At 29.3% G+C, this 21,017-nt stretch overlaps 3 protein-coding genes and 1 long non-coding RNA gene across 5 annotated transcripts; 1 reads left to right on the top strand and 3 right to left on the bottom strand.

Moving 5' to 3' along the window:
• Positions 1–54: 54 nt before the first annotated feature.
• On the bottom strand, positions 55–1,781 carry LOC106396412. Of its 2 annotated transcripts, none has more exons than XM_013836795.3 (2): positions 1,618–1,781; positions 55–1,479 (listed from the first exon to the last, which is right to left on the bottom strand). In XM_013836795.3, the coding sequence occupies exon 2, from the start codon at positions 1,403–1,405 to the stop codon at positions 212–214; it is 1,194 nt and encodes a 397-aa protein (XP_013692249.1). In that variant the 5' UTR covers positions 1,406–1,479; positions 1,618–1,781; the 3' UTR covers positions 55–211. The 2 variants fall into 2 exon arrangements, with proteins under 2 accessions (XP_013692249.1, XP_013692250.1); XM_013836796.3 differs by having other exon boundaries at positions 1,590–1,750.
• Positions 1,782–10,310: 8,529 nt separating this feature from the next.
• On the bottom strand, positions 10,311–11,677 carry LOC111213919. Its single transcript, XM_022715761.2, has one exon. It carries the CDS (start codon positions 11,656–11,658, stop codon positions 10,897–10,899), a length of 762 nt encoding a protein of 253 aa, XP_022571482.1. The 5' UTR covers positions 11,659–11,677; the 3' UTR covers positions 10,311–10,896.
• Positions 11,678–12,682: 1,005 nt separating this feature from the next.
• Positions 12,683–15,513, bottom strand: LOC106392131. Its single transcript, XR_002664423.2, has 4 exons — positions 14,852–15,513; positions 14,385–14,608; positions 13,216–14,308; positions 12,683–13,119 (listed from the first exon to the last, which is right to left on the bottom strand). It is a non-coding gene; the product is annotated as an uncharacterized LOC106392131 (long non-coding RNA).
• A 2,687-nt stretch (positions 15,514–18,200) lies between these two features.
• On the top strand, positions 18,201–19,315 carry LOC106394620. The gene has a single exon (XM_013835189.3). It carries the CDS (start codon positions 18,389–18,391, stop codon positions 19,118–19,120), a length of 732 nt encoding a protein of 243 aa, XP_013690643.1. The 5' UTR covers positions 18,201–18,388; the 3' UTR covers positions 19,121–19,315.
• Positions 19,316–21,017: the final 1,702 nt, after the last annotated feature.

Below are 21,017 nucleotides of genomic sequence, written 5' to 3'. Positions count from 1 at the left end.
TGACAAATACACCCCATAACTTTAAGAAACACATTAATTACTCTAAAATTGACCTTTTAGAAATAAGATTAGATTATTTAACCCAAAAGAACAAAAAACTTACATCCAAAGTTTCAGAGGCTTTAGAAGAATGTACATACACATTCAGCCATGTTCAGGGTGGAAACAAGACATGGTCACATGAGCTTTGTAATATAATTAAAAGAGTTTTTTAGCCTAGCCTCCTCCTAGACCTGGTGCGAGGTCCATTGTTTACATCTTCAGTTCTCCTCCTAGACGATGACGAATCTGAAGTAGCCACTTCTCTAGAACCAAAACCAAACCCGGCAACAGCAAAATCTCTAGGCGAAGATGATGAACCTGCAGCACTACCACTTTGGTTCCTACGAATAGAAGCACGTACTGCAGGAGAAGGAGAAGGACTAATCTCCGCAATACGAGAAGATCTCCGACGGTTAGTCCTCAAACTAGGCGTTGTTGTATCAACAAAGCTATCAACATCAAAAGCAGCAGCAACAACAGCATCATCAGACGTCGGCGGCGGCATCTCCGAGCTATCTACCACAAGACCTGGGAAAGAAGACAACAACCTCAAACGATTATGTTGATTTTGAACCACACGATTGTTGGTTACTATGTTGGTCAAACCAAACTCATGCCCTTCAGCTAAAGCTTGTAACCCTCCAATAGAATCAATAGTCCTTCTAATATGCTCCAGCGTCTCAGGCCCCGGGATAAACGGGTTGCCCCGGGTTATAATCTTTTGACGGATGCTTTCAACTCTTTTAGCATTAGGCCTTGGAGGTAAGCGGATACCACACTCCTCACGCTTAGCTTTACTACTACCATCGTTATCATCATCTCCATTACCGTATATCGGAATCACCTCGGTGTCAGTCACTTCCCCGTCGCAGACAGGGCATTCTTTGATGTTAAGGTAAATGAATGGCAACTGGTAGAAGCAACCCCAGCAGAACAAGTGACCGCAGCAAGTTAAGATCGGATCTTCTGCTTTCTCTAAGCATATGTTACAGTCAAAGTAGCCGCCGGGGACGGAGGTCGTTCTCTCCATGTTCAAGGCCTTTGCTATCAGATACGTCTTGTCGTTCTCGACAAGTCTCTCTCTGGAACGCTCGTGTATAACTCCTGCCGTTGAGTCTCTAGGAGGTATTATAGCAGGTGCTGGTGATGGTGTTGCTGCTGCTGTTGTGACTGTTGCTGCACGTTCCCTGATTCGTGAAACTATGGCTTCGAGCTGTCTTAGACGGTCTTCGATCCGCTCGTGAGCGGTTTCTAGCTCGTTTAGCCATGGAGAGATCTCTGTGATTAAACCGGGTGGGGACTCTGGTTCTTGGTTCAGATCAAGATCCATTATCTCTCCTTGAACACTAGTCGATGATGACATGAGATGGCACACAAAAAAATAATATGGATCGATCCTTTTTTTGCACAGATCAACAATCAAGAAGACACATGCATCTGTAACAGAACAAAACACGGTCGAAAGAATCAAATTTTGAGCTAAATCAACTATATGAATTTTACGAAACAGATCATTGGGTGAGCGATCGAAGAAAACAGAGAGTTACATGAAGTTTGATTGAAGAAAGAGAGGACCTTGGAGAGAGAGAGGGATCAAACCAAGCGGAGGATGAGGATGAGGATGAGTTCGAGGGCGGTGACCATGATCGGTGGTGGCGAGAGAGAAACCGATAAATAAATAGAGAGGAAGAAGTAGGTCTGGAGGACAACATTTAAACCAAAAACTAATTGTCTTAAGGACATTATTGTCTTGACGTAATTTTTTTTTATCTTTAACCTCTTTTAAGGTTTGCGGTTAGTCAAAACGTTACATTTATTATTAACTAGGGATTAATCCGGGCTACGCCCGGGATTTTTATTATTTTTCTAATTTAAGTTGTTAAATTATTTATATTTAAGGTATGATATATATTTATATAAATGTTAAGATGCATGTCATAATTAAAATTTATTTTTAAATTTTAACACGTTAAATTAACATATTTTTTACTATTTAAATATCTTTTTTGTAATTTTGTTGGCTATCTAGTTATCATATTTAGCAAAACTATCCGTTGAGTGTTGAAATAAATGTTTTAGATATTTAATTAATCTGTAGAGTATTTTCGGATCGACCACATGCTCAACAATCGATCCATCCGTAAAAAATGGTCGATCTCCTTGGCCAGGTAAGTACAATTTTAGCAAAAATATCTTTGATTTTCAAATATTAAGTATATAACTATTCTTTTGAATATTGTTTTTTTGAATTGTATTTTTTGATTAAATTATTGTATTATAATGTTTATGTAAATATTTTTTGATGTTTGAATTTGTGTTGTTCGTATACTTAACCTAGATGATATTGATGTTTAACAATTTATTGTTTTCTGGATATAGAAAATAATGATATATCAAAACATATCTAATACTTGTTAAATGATAGTATAATGTAAATTACTTCCATTATTTGAAAATAACCATTTGTTGTTTTTATTCTTGTTTTTAATCAGAAATTATTTTTATTTAAAAACATCATTCATATATAATATAATAGTTTAAGTTTGGAAGATTAATCTATATATATAAATTTATGTATATTTAAAAAATAATAATTTAAGATATTATATATTGAGTAACTGAATAAAAGCTGAATTTCTTATCTTGAAAATCAAATATTTATAGTTTTGTCTTCATGTTATACTCACCAATCCATAATTGATATTTATAACTCAGTATGTTTTTAAAAAAAATTAGTTTTAAGTAATAAATAAATTTAATAAATAAAATTCATCCCCTATAATGTGCTGTAAACTATATTTAAAAACTCTCTAAAATTATATTTTAAGCATAATATTACTATTATTTAATTTAAGTTATTTTAAGCATAATATATGCTAAACCATCTTAAATTATATTTACAATAAGACCATCCTAAACCGGTTAATAAACCAAAAATAATACTAAACCAACATGAACCAATACCTGATTCGGCGAGGAAAGAAGTGTTTCGAGATAAACGCTTGAATGGTTATTAACTGTAATGGTTTGATCATGAAAGAGTTAGTATGAATATTAACAATAAAATTATGGATTAGATTAATTTAAATTTGTAAGAATATCTTTGAGTCTAAGAAAAGCAATTCAATTCCCATGAATAAGTTTGGCTTTTGGAAGTTGCGGGTTTTCCAACAATGAATCCACCTAACAAAAAGTTTGTTGTTATAAAAAATCTCCTTCAAGGTCATTAAAGGTTTTTGGGACGGCAAGATTTGATGGTGGAACCATTTTTTTGCTCGAGTGCTATGAAGTTTTTTTGATAGTGTGAGGTTGATGTTGATAGAATAATGAGTTTTATAGAGACTTTCTTGATGTAAAACTATATTTTTTTTGTTTAATGTGGTATTTTCATTTTTACATAATTTACTACCATTTTAAGATAGATGTCCATTTTATTTAATGTACTCTTTCCATTTTTTTGAAAACTGTACAATTACTTATTATTGTATATATAATTCATATATTTATATATTTATAATATTTACTTATTATTTATTTTTCTATATATTTTGTATTTCTCTTTCTTATATTTTATATTTTGTTAATATCTATATTTTATATTTTAAGATATATGTTTAAATTTTAATGTATTTTTCCATTTTTAATGTAAAACGGCAATGTTTAATAGAAGAACTGGACAAATTGTCAAATAGTTATATTTATGTTTTTTTCTTTTTTTATAAAATGGTAATGTTACATTATGGAGATAAACCGTTTTTTTTTTGTGAAAAATGTTAATCTTACATATGTTTAATGTTGTTTTTCCATTTTTTATGTTGTATGTTTACATATTATTTTTAAAAATGTAAAATAGTAATCTTACATATGTTTAATGTAGTATTTCCATTTTTATGTTGTATGTTTACATATATTTATTATTTTCGAAATTATATACAATGTTTTTTGAATTTTTTTATAAAACGGTAATGTTACGTTATGGAGATAAGCCGTATGTTTAATGTAGTTTTTTTCATTTTTTATGCTGTATGTTTAAATATTATTTACAATTTTCGAAAATTAGTAATATTAAAATGTAAAACTATATTTTATGCCACGTGTCATCTTTCGGAAGAAGTTTTTTTTGCTTATGTGGACGCTCTATGGAGCCTCAAGGTTATATAGCAAATTACATGAGTTCATGGGTGTATCTACGCCAACTACTCTATATTTAATGTAGTATTTCTATTTTTTATGTTGTATGTTTACATATATTTATTATTTTCGAAATTATATATAATGTTTTTTGTTTTTTTTATAAAACGGTAGTATTACATTATGGAATTAAGCCGTCTTTTTTTTTAAAAGTGAAAAATGGTAATTTTACATATGTTCAATGTAGTTTTTCTATTTTTTATGTTGTATGTTTCATATTATTTATAATTTTTGAAAATTGGTAATATTAAAATGTAAAACTATATTTTATGCCACGTGTCATCTTTCGGGAGAATTTTTTTTCGCTGATATGGACGCTCTATGGAACCTCAAAAGGTCCCTTTTATTGGTAATATTACATTATGGAATTAAGCCGTCTTTTTTTTAAAGTGAAAAATGGTAATTTTACATATGTTCAATGTAGTTTTTCTATTTTTTATGTTGTATGTTTCATATTATTTATAATTTTTGAAAATTCGTAATATTAAAATGTAAAACTATATTTTATGCAGTATTACATTATGGAATTAAGCCGTCTTTTTTTTTAAAGTGAAAAATGGTAATTTTACATATGTTCAATGTAGTTTTTCTATTTTTTATGTTGTATGTTTCATATTATTTATAATTTTTGAAAATTAGTAATATTAAAATGTAAAATTATATTTTATGCCACGTGTCATCTTTCGGGAGAATTTTTTTCGCTGATGTGGACACTCTATGGAGCCTCAAAAGGTCCATTTTATTAGTAAGGATTCTATTTTTTATGTTGTATGTTTCATATTATTTATAATTTTTGAAAATTAGTAATATTAAAATGTAAAACTATATTTTATGCCACGTGTCATCTTTCGGGAGAATTTTTTTCGCTGATGTGGACGCTCTATGGAGCCTCAAAAGGTCCCTTTTATTAGTAAGGACTAGGGATTAACCCGGGCTACGCCCGGGCGTTTTTATTTTTTTTCTAATTTAAGATGTTAAATTATTTATATTTAGGTTATGATATATATTTATATAAATGTTAAGATGCATGTCATAATTAAAATTTATTTTTAAATTTTAACACGTTAAATTAACATATTTTTTACTATTTAAATATTTTTTGTAATTTTGTTGGCTATCTAGTTATCATATTTAGCAAAACTATATGTTGAGTGTTAACAAAAACGTTTTAGATATTAAATTAAACTGTTAAGTATTTTCGGATCGACCACATGCTCAACAATCAATCGATCCGTAAAAAGATGGTCGATCTCCTTGGCCAGGTAAGTACAATTTTAGCAAAAATATCTTTGATTTTCAGATATTAAGTATATAACTATTCTTTTTTAATTGTATTTTTTGATTAAATTATTGTATTATAATGTTTATGTAAATATTTTTTGTGATGTTTGAATTTGTGTTGTCCGTATACTTAACCTAGATGATATTGATGTTTAACAATTTATTGTTTTCTGGAAATAGAAAATAATGATATATCAAAACGTATCTAATACTTGGTAAATGATAGTATAATGTAAATTATATCCATTATTCGAAAATAACCATTTGTTGTTTTTTATTTTTTTTTTAAATCAGAAATTATTTTTATTTAAAAACATTATTCATATATAATATAATAGTTTAAGTTTGGAAGATTAATCTATATATATAAATTATGTATATTTTTTAAAAAATAATTTAAGATATTATATATTGAGCAACTGAGCAAAAGCTGAATTTCTTATCTTGAAAATAAAATATTTATATTTTTGTCTTCATGTTATACTCACCAATCCATCATTGATATTTATAACTCAGTATGTTTTTAAAATAACATAGTTTTAAGTAATAAACAAATTTAATAATTAAATTCATCACCTATAATGTTATATAAACTATATTTGAAAACTCTTTAAAATTATATTTTAAGCATAATATTACTATTATTTAATTTAAGTTATTTTAAGCATAATATATGCTAAACCAACTTAAATTATATTTACAATAGGACCATCCTAAACGTGTTAATAAACCAAAAACAATACTAAACCAACATGAACCAATATCTAATTCGGCGTGGAAGGAAGTGTTTCGGGATAAATGCTTGAATGGTTATTAACTGTAATAGTTTGATCATGAAATAGTTAGTATGAATATTAACAACAAAATGATGGATTAGATTAATTTAAATTTGTAAGAATACCTTTGAGTCTATGAAAAGCAATTCAATTCCCATGAATAAGTTTGGCTTTTGGAAGTTGCGGGTTTCCCAACAATGAATCCACCTAACAAAAAGTTCGTTGTTATAAAAAATCTCCTTCAAAGTCATTAAAGGTTTTTGGGACGGCAATAGTTGATGGTGGAACCATTTTTTTGCTCGAGTGCTTTGAAGTTTTCCTTGATAGTATGAGGTTGATGTTGATGGAATAATGAGTTTTGTATGGACTTTCTTGACTCCCTCTGTTTCAAAATACATGAAGTTTTAGGTTGGGACACAAATATTAAAACACTTGTTTTTTATCTAAAAGGTATCACTAAAATATAAATTAAAAATTATTCAACGAATCACAAAACATACTACAAAATATAATTGGTTACACAGTTTTTGATAAAGTTAAAAGATACCTTGAAATATGAAAACATCATCTATTTTAAAACATCAAAAACTCTCTAAAACATTATCTATTTTGAAACGGAGGGAGTGCATTTTAATTTTTTTTTGTTTAATGTGGTATTTTCATTTTTATATAACTTACTACCATTTTAAGATATATGTACCTTTAAGATAGATGTTTAAATCTTAATGTACTTTTTCCATTTTTTTAAAATGTTTATTTCCATTTCTTATATTTTTTATTTACGTAATATCTATATTTTATATTTTAAAATAGATATTTAAATCTTAATGTACTTTTTCCTTTTTTTTAAATTGTGTATTTACTTATATTATATATTTTACATTTTAAGATAGATGTTTAATGCTTAATGAACTTTTTCCATTTTTTAAAAAAATTGTGTATTTACTTATTATTATATATATAATTCATATATTATAGATTTACATATTTACTTATTATATATTTTCCTGTATATGTATTTTCATTTCTTGTACTTTTTATTTACTTAATATCTCTATTTTACTTTTTAAGATAGATGTTTAAATCTTAATGTACGTTTTCCATTTTTTTTTAAATTGTATATTTCTATTTGTTATACTTTCTATTTACGTAATATCTATATTTTAAATTTTAAGATATATTTTTAAATCTTAATGTAATGTTCCATTTTTTAAATTGGGTATTTACTTATATTATATATTTAATTTTTATTTATATTGTGTATTTCTATTTCTTATACTTTCTATTTACTAATAATTTTATATTTTAAGATAGATTTACATTTTAAGATAGATGTTTAAATACTAATGTACTTTTTCTATTTTTTTAAATTGTGTATTTCTTTTTCTTATACTTTCTATTTGCGTAATATCTATATTTTATATTTTAAGATAGATGTTTAAATCTTAATATAATTTTTTCCATTGTTTTTAAGTTGTGTATTTCTTTTTCTTATAGTTTCTATTTACTTCATATCTATATTTTACATTTTAAGATAGATGTTTAATATTTAATGTACTCTTTCCATTTTTTTAAAATTGTGCATTTACTTATTATTGTATATATAATTCGTATATTTATATATTTATAATATTTACTTATTATTTATTTTTCTATATATTGTATATTTCTCTTTCTTATACTTTATATTTTATTAATATCTATTTTTTATATTTTAAGATAGATGTTTAAATATTAATGTATTTTTTCATTTTTAATGTAAAATGGCAATGTTTTAAAGAAGAACTTGGACAAATAGTCAAATAGTTATATTTATGTTTTTTTTCTTTTTTTTTATAAAATGGTAATGTTACATTATGGAGATAAACTGTTCTTTTTTTAGTGAAAAATAGTAATTTTACATATGTTTAATGTAGTTTTTCCATTTTTTTCATGTTGTATGTTTACATATTATTGTTATTTTTAAATGTAAAATGGTAATATTACATATGTTTAATGTAGTATTTCCTTTTTTTTATGTTGTATGTTTACATATTATTTATTATTTTCAAAATTATATATAATGTTTTTTTTACAAAATAGTAATGTTACATTATGGAGATAAGATGTCTTTTTTTTAGTGAGAAATGGTAGTCTTACATATGTTTAATGTAGTTTTTCTATTTTTTATGTTGAAAGTTTACATATTATTTATTTAAAATAAAAATGTAAAATGGTAATCGTACATATGTTTAATATAGCATTTCCATTTTTTATGTTGTATGTTTACATATATTTATTATTTTCCAAATTATATATAATTTTTTTTTTATGAAACGGTAAAGTTATATTATGGAGATAAGCCGTATCTTACATATGTTTAATGTAATATTTTCATTTTTTATATTGTATGTTTATATATTATTTATTATTTTCAAAATTATATATAATGTTGTTTTTACAAAATAGTAATGTTACATTATGGAGATAAAATGTCTTTTTTTTTAGTGAAAAATGGTAGTCTTACATATGTTTAATGTAGTTTTTCCATTTTTTATGCTGTATGTTTACATATTATTTATAATTTTCGAAAATTAGTAATATTAAAATGTAAAACTATATTTTATGCCACGTGTCATCTTTCGGGAGAAGTTTTTTTTGCTGATGTGGACGCTCTATGGAGACTCAAAAGGTCCCTTTTATTAGTATTAAGATAGATGTTTAAATCTTAATATAATTTTTTCCATTGTTTTTAAGTTGTGTATTTCTTTTTCTTATAGTTTCTATTTACTTCATATCTATATTTTACATTTTAAGATAGATGTTTAATATTTAATGTACTCTTTCCATTTTTTTAAAATTGTGCATTTACTTATTATTGTATATATAATTCGTATATTTATATATTTATAATATTTACTTATTATTTATTTTTCTATATATTGTATATTTCTCTTTCTTATACTTTATATTTTATTAATATCTATTTTTTATATTTTAAGATAGATGTTTAAATATTAATGTATTTTTTCATTTTTAATGTAAAACGGCAATGTTTTAAAGAAGAACTTGGACAAATAGTCAAATAGTTATATTTATGTTTTTTTTCTTTTTTTTTATAAAATGGTAATGTTACATTATGGAGATAAACTGTTCTTTTTTTAGTGAAAAATAGTAATTTTACATATGTTTAATGTAGTTTTTCCATTTTTTTCATGTTGTATGTTTACATATTATTGTTATTTTTAAATGTAAAATGGTAATATTACATATGTTTAATGTAGTATTTCCTTTTTTTTATGTTGTATGTTTACATATTATTTATTATTTTCAAAATTATATATAATGTTTTTTTTACAAAATAGTAATGTTACATTATGGAGATAAGATGTCTTTTTTTTAGTGAGAAATGGTAGTCTTACATATGTTTAATGTAGTTTTTCTATTTTTTATGTTGAAAGTTTACATATTATTTATTTAAAATAAAAATGTAAAATGGTAATCGTACATATGTTTAATATAGCATTTCCATTTTTTATGTTGTATGTTTACATATATTTATTATTTTCCAAATTATATATAATTTTTTTTTTATGAAACGGTAAAGTTATATTATGGAGATAAGCCGTATCTTACATATGTTTAATGTAATATTTTCATTTTTTATATTGTATGTTTATATATTATTTATTATTTTCAAAATTATATATAATGTTGTTTTTACAAAATAGTAATGTTACATTATGGAGATAAAATGTCTTTTTTTTTAGTGAAAAATGGTAGTCTTACATATGTTTAATGTAGTTTTTCCATTTTTTATGCTGTATGTTTACATATTATTTATAATTTTCGAAAATTAGTAATATTAAAATGTAAAACTATATTTTATGCCACGTGTCATCTTTCGGGAGAAGTTTTTTTTGCTGATGTGGACGCTCTATGGAGACTCAAAAGGTCCCTTTTATTAGTAAGGATTTATTTGTCAGGTAATAATAGTTTAAGGTTTTGCTTCATTGTTTAATTGAATATTTTTTTAAATTATTTTATTTGTCAGGTAATAATAGTTTAAGAAAAACCACATTATAAAGTATTATTTATTATTTAAGATTAGATGCACTAGATTGTTGACAAAAAAAAAGATGCACTAGATTAACAAATAATTTTGTAATGCAAATATAAATTAAAAATCGACCTCTTAGGTGATATCACAATTTTAGTAGTTTTATAATTTTTTTATATTATCTTTGACTAATTCAACTAAATTACTCTTAGTAAAATCATCAATATTTCCAAAAGAAAAATCTTTATTTCTATCAAGTAAAATAATGTTGTAAGATTTGTAAGAATATATCTTCAGAATCTGTAAATGGTTGGACCAATATAAATGCAACCAGCTTTAGAAAAAGCAAGGAAAATTATATTGCGACTTAAACAACATACACACAACTTTACAAAAAAAAAAACACACCCACAAATAAACAAGAACCAAACAAGAAAGAGAGTTTCTATGTCTTCTATCTATTGGTTTTTATTCTGAAAATAAACTTTATCAAAGAAAGAAACAATCACACACTTTCATATATATTATTTATAAAATTACATATATTATCCTTCAATTCCTTGTTGATCACCAATAGTATCTCCGCTTTGGTTGATCCCAAAGATCAAGCGCAGCCTCATTCGCATCATTCATAATACGTGCCTCTAGCTGCATAGCTGCCATCTCGTCCTGAGCCTTCATCAACGACTTTATCCTAGAAGCTGGAGAAGTACTAGCTTCTCCTTCTTCTTCTTCTTCTTCCTCCTCCTCATTTGATTCTTGATCTTCGTATGCCGCACATGAATATACATGTGTTCCATAGTCACATTCCCTGCAGTAATACACCCACAGATCTTCCAAAACGGTCTCATCGCAAGCGCTGCAAATGAAGGTCGTGTCTTCACGACCTTTACACGATGTGCAATAAAGAAGAGTGAGTGGATGCTCATGATCTTCGCGCAATATGGTTTCAGGGAGAGACGCACATCCCACATGGAGATTGTACTTGCAGTTAGAGCAATGGTAAGTGAATCCAGATCCGTACTGGTCACATGCGTTGCAAGTGTAGACGGATTCGTCATCTGGTGGGGAATAAAGCAAGGTCAAAGGGTGGTCCTTGTGAGACTTGTGATGTGTTTCACCGGGAAGGTCGAAACATGACTTGTGCAATAAGTAATCGCAATCGGACTTTGTGCACTTGAAAGCTTGCCCGGTAAGCTCGAGCTCGCATCCAGAGCAAACTGTCTCATCGTCTTCTTTGGCTTTAAAGACACGCAATGGGTGGCTGTGACTCTGGTGCCTCACGGATTGACGACTAACCGGTTTGGCCTTTGGTTTTCTTGAAGCCATATAGAATGTTGAGTTTGGTTTTAGTTGTTTTGTGGGACAAGGATGTGGAGGGATATATATATATATATATATATATATATATATATATATATAAGAATGTTATGCGTTAGTTTCATTGATTATTAGTTAACCAAGTCGCTGTATCATGCGGTTTCACCAATTTAAGAATGTTTCATTATGTATCATATATATCTTACTAGAGTCGGCCCGCCCTACGGGCGGGATATATTTTACTTGTAATTTAGATTGTTATTTTTTTGTATGATTTTGTGTTTTAAGTTTTTATTCATTGTATTTAATTATATTTCGGTTAGATTCTTTGGTTCTAGAAGTATAAAATCCGTTTGGTCAGAAAGTACAGTTCGGTTAGGTTCGGTGATTTCGGTTTTCGGTTTGGTTTGGATAACAAAGTTGGAGACTGGCTTATATCAAAAAGAATTTTGGATCCCATTTGATTCCAGGTCGGTTCTTGTTTTTCGATTAATTTGGGTTAAAAGGTAAAAAAAGAAAAAGATCTTTTCGGATTAGTATCAGATTTTTTGGTTTTCAGATAAAAATTTGAACAATTCAAATACTTTTAAGTATTTTAGATTAAAAAAATTCTAGTAAAATATAATTTTTTGGTATCTTGGCTAATAAAAAATATTTTAGATTGTTTGATTATTTTTAAACTAAATATAGTTAATATTTATAAATATGTAACTATATTATAGATTTTCAGGGTACTCATTTAGTTTTCAATTCGCTTCCGGTTATTCAGTTCTAAACATATATAATCCACTACTATAATTAATAGGATCCATATCCAAACCGAACTTTGTTTTTCGGTTTGGTTTTTCGGTTCCGGAAAGTTATGTTCAATTTGATTTGGTCGGTCGGTTTGGATACATGTAAACAGGGCTATATCGCATACCCATATTCTGTAAAAATTTCACTGTTTAGCTTAGTCTAACAATTATTATGATGAATACAATACAACAATACCCCAACCAAAATCCCACCGAATAGCAGCAAAGCTGCATCATTTGATCTTTTTAAAAACATAAATTCAGCTTAACATGTAAAGTCTTCGCCATTGTCAGTATCTATAACATAAAGACCTAAAGCTTTCAACTTCCTTAGCTAAGGAATTCTACAACTTTGAGCTCGGCTAAGAAAATCTCCAGAGTTTTTGTTAATTACTTTTGTACCATCAGTAAAACCAATGGCCTCGAAATGAATTACAATGTGATGGAAAGGGGCTAAACATATTTTCCTCCATGTACATTTTCTCTCTACGTAACCGAGACATTAATCTCTTTTCCATGGTGAAAGGCCTGATAAGTTTCATGTATCGATGCTTTCTCCTAATAAACACTCTGTTCCCAAAAAAATCTGAACAAATCTCCTCATAACCCAAAGCTACTTCCACTCCGAATACAATGCCACATTCAAATCATCTAGATCTTCCCCATACATTTCCTATATAGCGATAACAACATACAGATACTGTCAAATGCCAAGAAACTAAACTGGTGTAGAGTGGCCTTCATATATACTCCCTACTTAACTGATTACCTTCCAAATCTTGTATCCATGCTGTAGTAAGATGTTCAAAACTTTTGTCGTGTTTAGAAACACAAACCTGCATCTCAGGGTTTCTATCTTTACCCTTTGATAAGGCTTCAAGCTTTTATCTATTAAACTACAAAACAACATAAATGTGCAACGTAAGATGGTCATACCTAGTGAATCAATAAACTGCTTTGACTGAAAGAAGAGTATAAGAGCTTCGCGGCCTAAGGGAAATAGCTGAGAGATGTGATCACCGATATTCTTAGGAACACCAGAGAGCTCCAGTCGAACCTCTTGTTCGTATGAAAGTAGCCAACAATACTCAAACCCTGAGCCATGTAATGCTGCTCTATCTAACACATTAGAACAACTAAAAATCTGAATCCATAAGTACAAAATCTCAGAAGTTGAGATATTCAAGCGAGAGCACATATTAATACACACACTAAATCTCTCTGAGTCATAGATACAGAGCAGTTATGCTGGTTGTTGATCCAAGATTTAAACTTTCTATATTATAACAGAAAATAGCTAGAATGTACAGAGAATTAAAGCAAGAGAAAGAACATGAAGAAAGAGCTAGTAATAGCATATGCAGCTGCAATTACACCTAGGACATGTTTTACAGTCATTATCTCTCTCGCAAACAATGGTGTGCTGGTGGTTGAACCATAACAAACGTACTGAGAATGCAAGCAACAGACATAACATGAAAATGAAGCTGCAATTACAATTACAGAAGGTTTCCAAAATTCAGAACCCAATATCCAAACCAAGCTATCAGATACTAAGTATTTTAATATTTAATGTGAAAGATTATGTATCAATCCGATCTGAATCAGCAAAATTGTTAAGGTAAATGAAGCAAAAGCAGAATCAGAATCAGAGAACAGAGATTGAGCAAGATGAATCTAACATTAACCGAGATCGAGGCAGATATTCTTCAAAACAATAAAATTGGACTGCAATCGGAGCTGGTGAGATCGACAACTTTGGGAGCTAGGAAATACCATGGCTTTCGGTTGCGACCCTTAGGAGGATGATGCTAAAAGATAGTGACAAAAAAAAATCGTTCCTTTGGCCTCATTCTTCATTTCTGAACAATAGAAAAAAAAAACAGAGTTGAATTAGATTGAAAGCTTTTCTATCATCATGAAAAAAAAAGAACTTACTCTTCTTTGTAGTCAATCCAATGTTCTTCAAGATCTCAAAGATTGTTACCACCATCGTTATTGCTGTGTGCAAACTAAAACAGTTAAAAGTAAAATACACAAAGAAGAGAGAAACCAGTCCATGCTTTTCCGATAAGATTTTAAGTTACGATGAAAATGTGGTATATACCCATTCAGAGTGCAGAGAGCTCGACCTCATTGTGTTGATGTATGTACCTTTGCATCTGACGCAATGCATATCACACAAAATTGATTCAAAAAACGTTTTCAAATTGCTCTATTTGGAATACAAACAAACAGTTTGGTGGACATATAAAGGCTAGAGATCGTTCAGGAATTAAAACTAAATCAACCAAGCTGATCTCACGCTTCCACAAACGAAATATAAGAAGTAGATGCTCAGAAACCTAGATCAGATCCGGTGTGAAATTTTCGTTCCGATCAAAGAGATTTTAAAGTAACAATACCTTGGCGCGAGATTAACGTAGAAGAACAATGATTTCTTCGTGCTGGAGACTTGAATCATGTTCTTCATGTGAGTCTCCGTCTTTGCCGGCAAGAGGATGATGTTTATCTCAGGGATGTGATCGGTGCAGGAGCCGGTGTTGCTATTTCCATCGCCATCTTCTTTTTCGATCACCCTCAGTTTCTTTCTGTGTAAACTTTCTCTTCTCGCTTGTTGGTAGCGGGAAAAAAGTTAAATCGGGAATCAAAACCCAGAATGTATCATTCATGATTATCACACAGATTTCATCATACGGGATTAAATATTTGATTTTGGCAAATTACATTCAAGAATACAGAGAAGAGAAGATATACCTTTTCTTCGAACGCAGCTTCTTCCATGGCAAGAAAAATCTCTTCGTTCTGAGGCTGAGGCCACTGAATGGGCAGCAGATGTGACGCCAGATCGTCTTCGTCGACGATGGAAACTGGCTGATCAACGTCGATCTATATACGATAGGATGATTTCGAGAGGAGGGATGCAAACCTTTTTATACTTGAATTTCCACAGCTTTGCAAGAGCTAACCTCATTGAATGTAGATCGTGGATGATGGATCATGAAGCCATTAAACCGACCGTTTCAGGTTGTGAGAAGAAACACAATCGTCACCGCACCGCCGCCGTATGAAGAGAGAAGAGACGAATATGAACCTCGTTTCATCACTTCACCCGTACTCCATTGGCCCAGAAAAATCTTCAATCTTTGGAGCCCAAGTATACAAATAAGCCTGCAAAGCCCAACATAGCAACGATTAAATGAAACGCTGCGTAGAGAGTCATGGGACACGTGTCAACACGACATTAAACGAATTTCTATGCTGTCATCTGAGGTGGCTTCATGGGAGGGATTGAAAGTGTACTTTATATATAAAGATATGTACTCAAGACCGTTGACATTTGAGCTTTATTTGGGAAGACCGTTGACATTTGAACTTATTTGGGGTACAAAGTTAAAGACTTAAGAGACAAAAGTAGTATCCTTAGACGCGGTTTGGTTATAATCAAATTGATAAAGATAGCTTGTAGACAAGGAGATTCTAATTAACATCTGGTTCTAATTAGCAACTTGGTACATCTTATACATATGTAGAGAGAATGACGATTATCTAGGTCAATCTCTCTAAGTCAATGCTAATTACCTTCTGCAACTTCGTTTAAGTTTAGCATAGTTCAAGTATTGACGTACGAATACCTATACAAACATTGGATACACATAAAACAGAAAAGTATTTTTTTGTAAATCGCACTTGGAATATAAGAGCAGGAAAAAAAACGTCATACTAACATAATGGAGCAAAATTAATTAAATATATCAACGTTATTGCTTTGGATCAGTTTCACTTTAAATCAAGGGAGTTTCATTATCATACAGGATGCCAAACATTTAAGATCATCGAGCATAAAGACATTCGTCAAAATCTGAAGGAAAAAAAAAAACAGATTCCAGTTTGTCATGTAAATTACAAAACCTTTTACAAAACAGTCTTTTCATTATTTTTCTACTAAAATTGTATTTATTTGATAAATGTCAACACAACTTATCATACTTTGTTCGTTCCCAAAAAAAAAATTTAATCATATTTTGTAATATTTTATCTATTAAAATCTGTCCGAATCTGTATGATTTACATTAACTAATTTTGTATATGACTAAAAGGAAATAACGTTTTAACAACAAAAAGGAAATTATAATCTATTTAAAATTTTAAAGGCACAATATATATGCTTTAATTGGATTTTTTTTTCTATTCTAATTAAGCGTCTTTGTTTTTATTATTAATAATAAAATATTGAGATTTTTTGTGAAAATTGGTAAAGATTTATCTTGCATGACCTTTATTTTTAATATATATAAAGCATTTAGCTCAATAATCTATCAACCAAATAACGTGAAGCACTTCAAAATAAATATAAAACCATTTTGTGTAAATTAGTGAGGTCGGATGATAGCAAGCTTTGTGCTCATCATTCTAATCATAGCGACAATAGTAACAGGAAATGGGTTCTCCAATATTGACGATGCTGAAGTAGATCGACTCTTGAAAAAACTAAACAAACCTGCTCTTAAGTCCATCAAGGTTGATTATACTTGTGAATTTACACAAATTTCTATCTTTGCTAATCGTTAATCGCTAGTTGCGTACATTGGATAATCTTTGTGTGTAGAGTCCGGATGGAGATATTATAGACTGCGTTCATATGAAAAACCATCCCATTTATGATCATCCTTTATTCAAAAACCACACCATTCAGGTTAGAAAATCATTTCTTTTTTACCGTGATTATTATTACAGTTACTTTTATAACATAAAATCTAAAATTTGGTTCGTGTCTTTTTAAAAACTAAAAGCATCATTCGCTAATTTTTGTGACAAATATATAAATCTAAATCATCTTTCCAAAAAGTAGCATTGGGCATAAACTTAGATCTATTAATACTATTCTAAATGGTTAAACTAAATGTTTTGGTTATCATATCTTATGATTAACTTGTTATTATTGTTCTAACATTGTTGTGTTGAAGATGAGACCAAGTTCTTTCCCAAAAGAATGGAACAATGAATTTTTAAACACCCAAAACAAATCTAATGTGATGACTCAACTTTGGAGAACCATTGGAAGATGTCCAAAAAATAGCATTCCGATCATCAGATCGAGAAGAAAGATATCTTACAAGCAAAATCAATCAGAACATATGAAAAAAAAAGAACCTAACAGCTTCCCTCAACCAAAACCAGACAATAAACCTAGAACCAACCGCACACATTCGGTACATATATCTCACACTTTCAAAGTCATCATAACTTGTTATTTAATCGTATGTGTGTGTACCGTTATGTATCTTCAAATAACTTCCATGGTTCAAGCAGATCACCAAGTCGATTTTTCTCACCAAATTTAAGGCTTAATTCTTAGTTTTCAAATAAGATTTAGGGTATCGAAATGACTAAAGTACTTATATATAGTCAATGGTTATTGATGGTAATTTCTAGTTTCTTTCGCAAAGTCATATCATTGCTAGTCTCTTATATCCAGATGACTTGGAGAGGCTATGCATTAGAGACCCAGCGTAGTTATTTGACCTTACATCTTTAATTATGTCAACTCTTTTATTGATAGACTTCCAGCTCGAATAATGCAATATTCATGATTTTCCACACAATTGGTTATTTCATCAAGTCATATAACTATCAGAAAACAGTCCCGTGATGGATAGGTTCAAAGAAGAATAGTTCCACCTCTTGACTTTGAATCCCAAACAAGAATAAATCATATATACATCCATAGATCGTATGGTCATATTAGCGTGTACTGACAATACTGTCCCAATATAGTGTGAATATATAAGCTACAACTTGTTAAAATAGTCAAATCAAAACACATCACTACTCCACCCTAAAGAAGACTTAAAATCACTATAAATACAATTGAAACGTATTATCTTAATTACCAAGCATCTCAAACACAAATAAAAAAAAAGGAGTTTTTAAAATCTATAATGGCTTCAAGTAAACCAGCGGTGAGGCACCCTAGCCACAACCATCCATTGCGTAGTCACAAAGCTCAAGCTGAGGAAGAGATCATCTGCTCAGGCTGTGACCTAGACCTGATAGGCGCAGCTTTCAAATGCACGAAGTCTGAATGCGATTACTTCTTGCACAAGTCATGTTTCGAGCTTCCACGCGAGAACCGTCACAAGTCTCACCCTGAACACCCTTTGACCCTGCTGTACTCTCCAACTTACGAGTCTTCAGCTTTCGCTTGCGACGCGTGCGGTGAGTATGGATCCGGGTTTTCTTACAACTGTTCTATCTGTAAGTACGATGTGCATGTCGGATGTGTGTCTATGCCCGAGACCGTGGAGCGTGAAGGACACGCGCATCCGCTCACGTTGCTCTACCGTTCTCCTTACCAGAACGGTCTGATCTTTAACTGTGATGAATGTCATGACACTGTTCCGGATAATCTCTGGTCTTATTACTGCAAGAAATGTGACTATGGGACACATCTACACTCTTGTGCGGTCGAGGAAGAGCCAAAGAGAGGAGGAGGAGGAAGTGGGAATACTAGTAGGAACAATGGTGGAAGGAGCTCTGCCGCTTCGGACTTATTATCTGCAATGTTGAAAGCTCAAAGGGAGATGGAGAGGATGCAGATTGAGTTAGATATGGCGATGCAGAGTGCTAAGATTGCGAAGAAATCGAGAAAGCATATGCTCAAAATGATCTAAAATAAAACTTGTGTTATCGATCATGATATTCACCCCCTTCCACATATATGTATGCATCTATTCCTCTCGGTCGAGCTATCTTGGATTCTTGAAGCTCTGAAACTCTTTGATTATTGTTCTTGTATTTTAGTTCTTGTGTGTTCCATTGTAATGTTTGTTCACTATATGAATAAAAGAATTATATAGCTTCTTCTTTTTTTTGTTATTTATTTTATTTGTTATATAATCATTATACATGACCATCTCAAATTCTTTTAGATAGAAATATAAATATGTAAGTAAATAGGATGGTTGATTATGTTAGTGAATAATGTCATATTCGTAAGTCGTGCATGGAAATTGCTACGCAGTGTGGAAGAGAATGTAACACCGGGAGAGTAAAAAGACAGACTTGGGACACGGTCGGTGGTGGCTTAAGCAGATGAAACTTTCTTACAGAAGGCATCAAGCCAAGTCCATTGTAACACCCTTGGGCCTCTCAACTCTCAAGTGCCAGCCCAAGCCTTTTTGACATTTGGAACCAAACTGAATTTTGTTGGCTTGGTCAACGGACACTCTCAAAAACAGTTTTGGTATACCGGTGCGGTTATACTCGGTTCAGATCAATTTCTTCATATGAGCTCTGAAGCAGCACAACAGTTTCCGGACCTACAAAATCCAGGTACAAACTTCTCCTTTCATCAAATCTTATACTACAATAAACTAGTTGAACAAATGGATCTTACTCAGTGCTCGAAATAAAACAGTAACCAGTAAAGAACGTGAGTTCAAACTAAGATCTAAATATTGTATCGATTAGTACAACTTGTTGTCTCATATATATGACAGTTTGGGTTCCATCACTGAAAATTTGAAATCAGGACCATTTATTATTATTATTATTATTATTATTATTATTATTATTATTATTATTATTATTATTATTATTATTATTATTATTATTATTATTATTATTATTATTATTATTATTATTATTATTATTACTATTTTTATTATTATTATTATTATTATTATTATTATTATTATTATTATTATCTCATAAGCTACATATCTATCAATCTATACTATTATTTATGAAGTGATTTTCCTTATTTGTCATGTTCTCCATGATTTTAGGTAATTTTGCTTACTTGTCATGTTTTTATTAGGTTTTAGCTAATAAAGTTTTAGCTATCTATACTATTATTTATGAAGTGATTTTGCTTATTTGTCATGTTCTCCATGATTTTATGTAATTTTGCTTATTTGTCATGTTTTTATTAGGTTTTAGCTAATTAGGTTTTAGCTAAATCTATGATTTATTATTTGTTATTAGCTGAATTATTAATATATTAATTTAAAATTATCCTTAATGAATCTTGTATATAATTAAAAACGAATGTTAATAATATTAATTTTTATGTTATATTAAAAACGAATTTTAAACAATATCTTTACTGAATTTTATATATAATTAAAAATGAATTTTCTTTTAATAGTATAAAGTTTATATGTTATATGTTACATTAAATAATTGATTATAAAATAATATAATAGAATTATAAAAATAAGATTATTCTTATATATATCGTGTTGCTATCTGAAAACAATATTTTATTATAAAAGTTAAAAAAAAATTAAGATAAAAAAAACAATTGATAATTAAATATTAGTCAAGCAAAAAAAAAATATAAAGATATTTTCTAAACTATTTCTAGATATGAGTGTTTTTAAAAAATTAACACAATAGTAAGTATATATTTTGATAAAAAAATATTTGACATATATAAATACTTTGATGTTTGATTTAACTATTTAAAACTATAAATAATAATTTATGATATTGGTTTTAGATTAATAAAACATAAACTAATAAGTATTCATAAGAAATTTATGCCCGCATGTATGGACAAAACAC

This window comes from Brassica napus, chromosome A5 (genome assembly GCF_020379485.1).
Source record: "Brassica napus cultivar Da-Ae chromosome A5, Da-Ae, whole genome shotgun sequence".
NCBI classification, from domain to species: domain Eukaryota; kingdom Viridiplantae; phylum Streptophyta; class Magnoliopsida; order Brassicales; family Brassicaceae; genus Brassica; species Brassica napus.
Note: the sequence above shows the minus strand (reverse complement) of the source record. Positions and strands in the feature narration are given on the sequence as shown.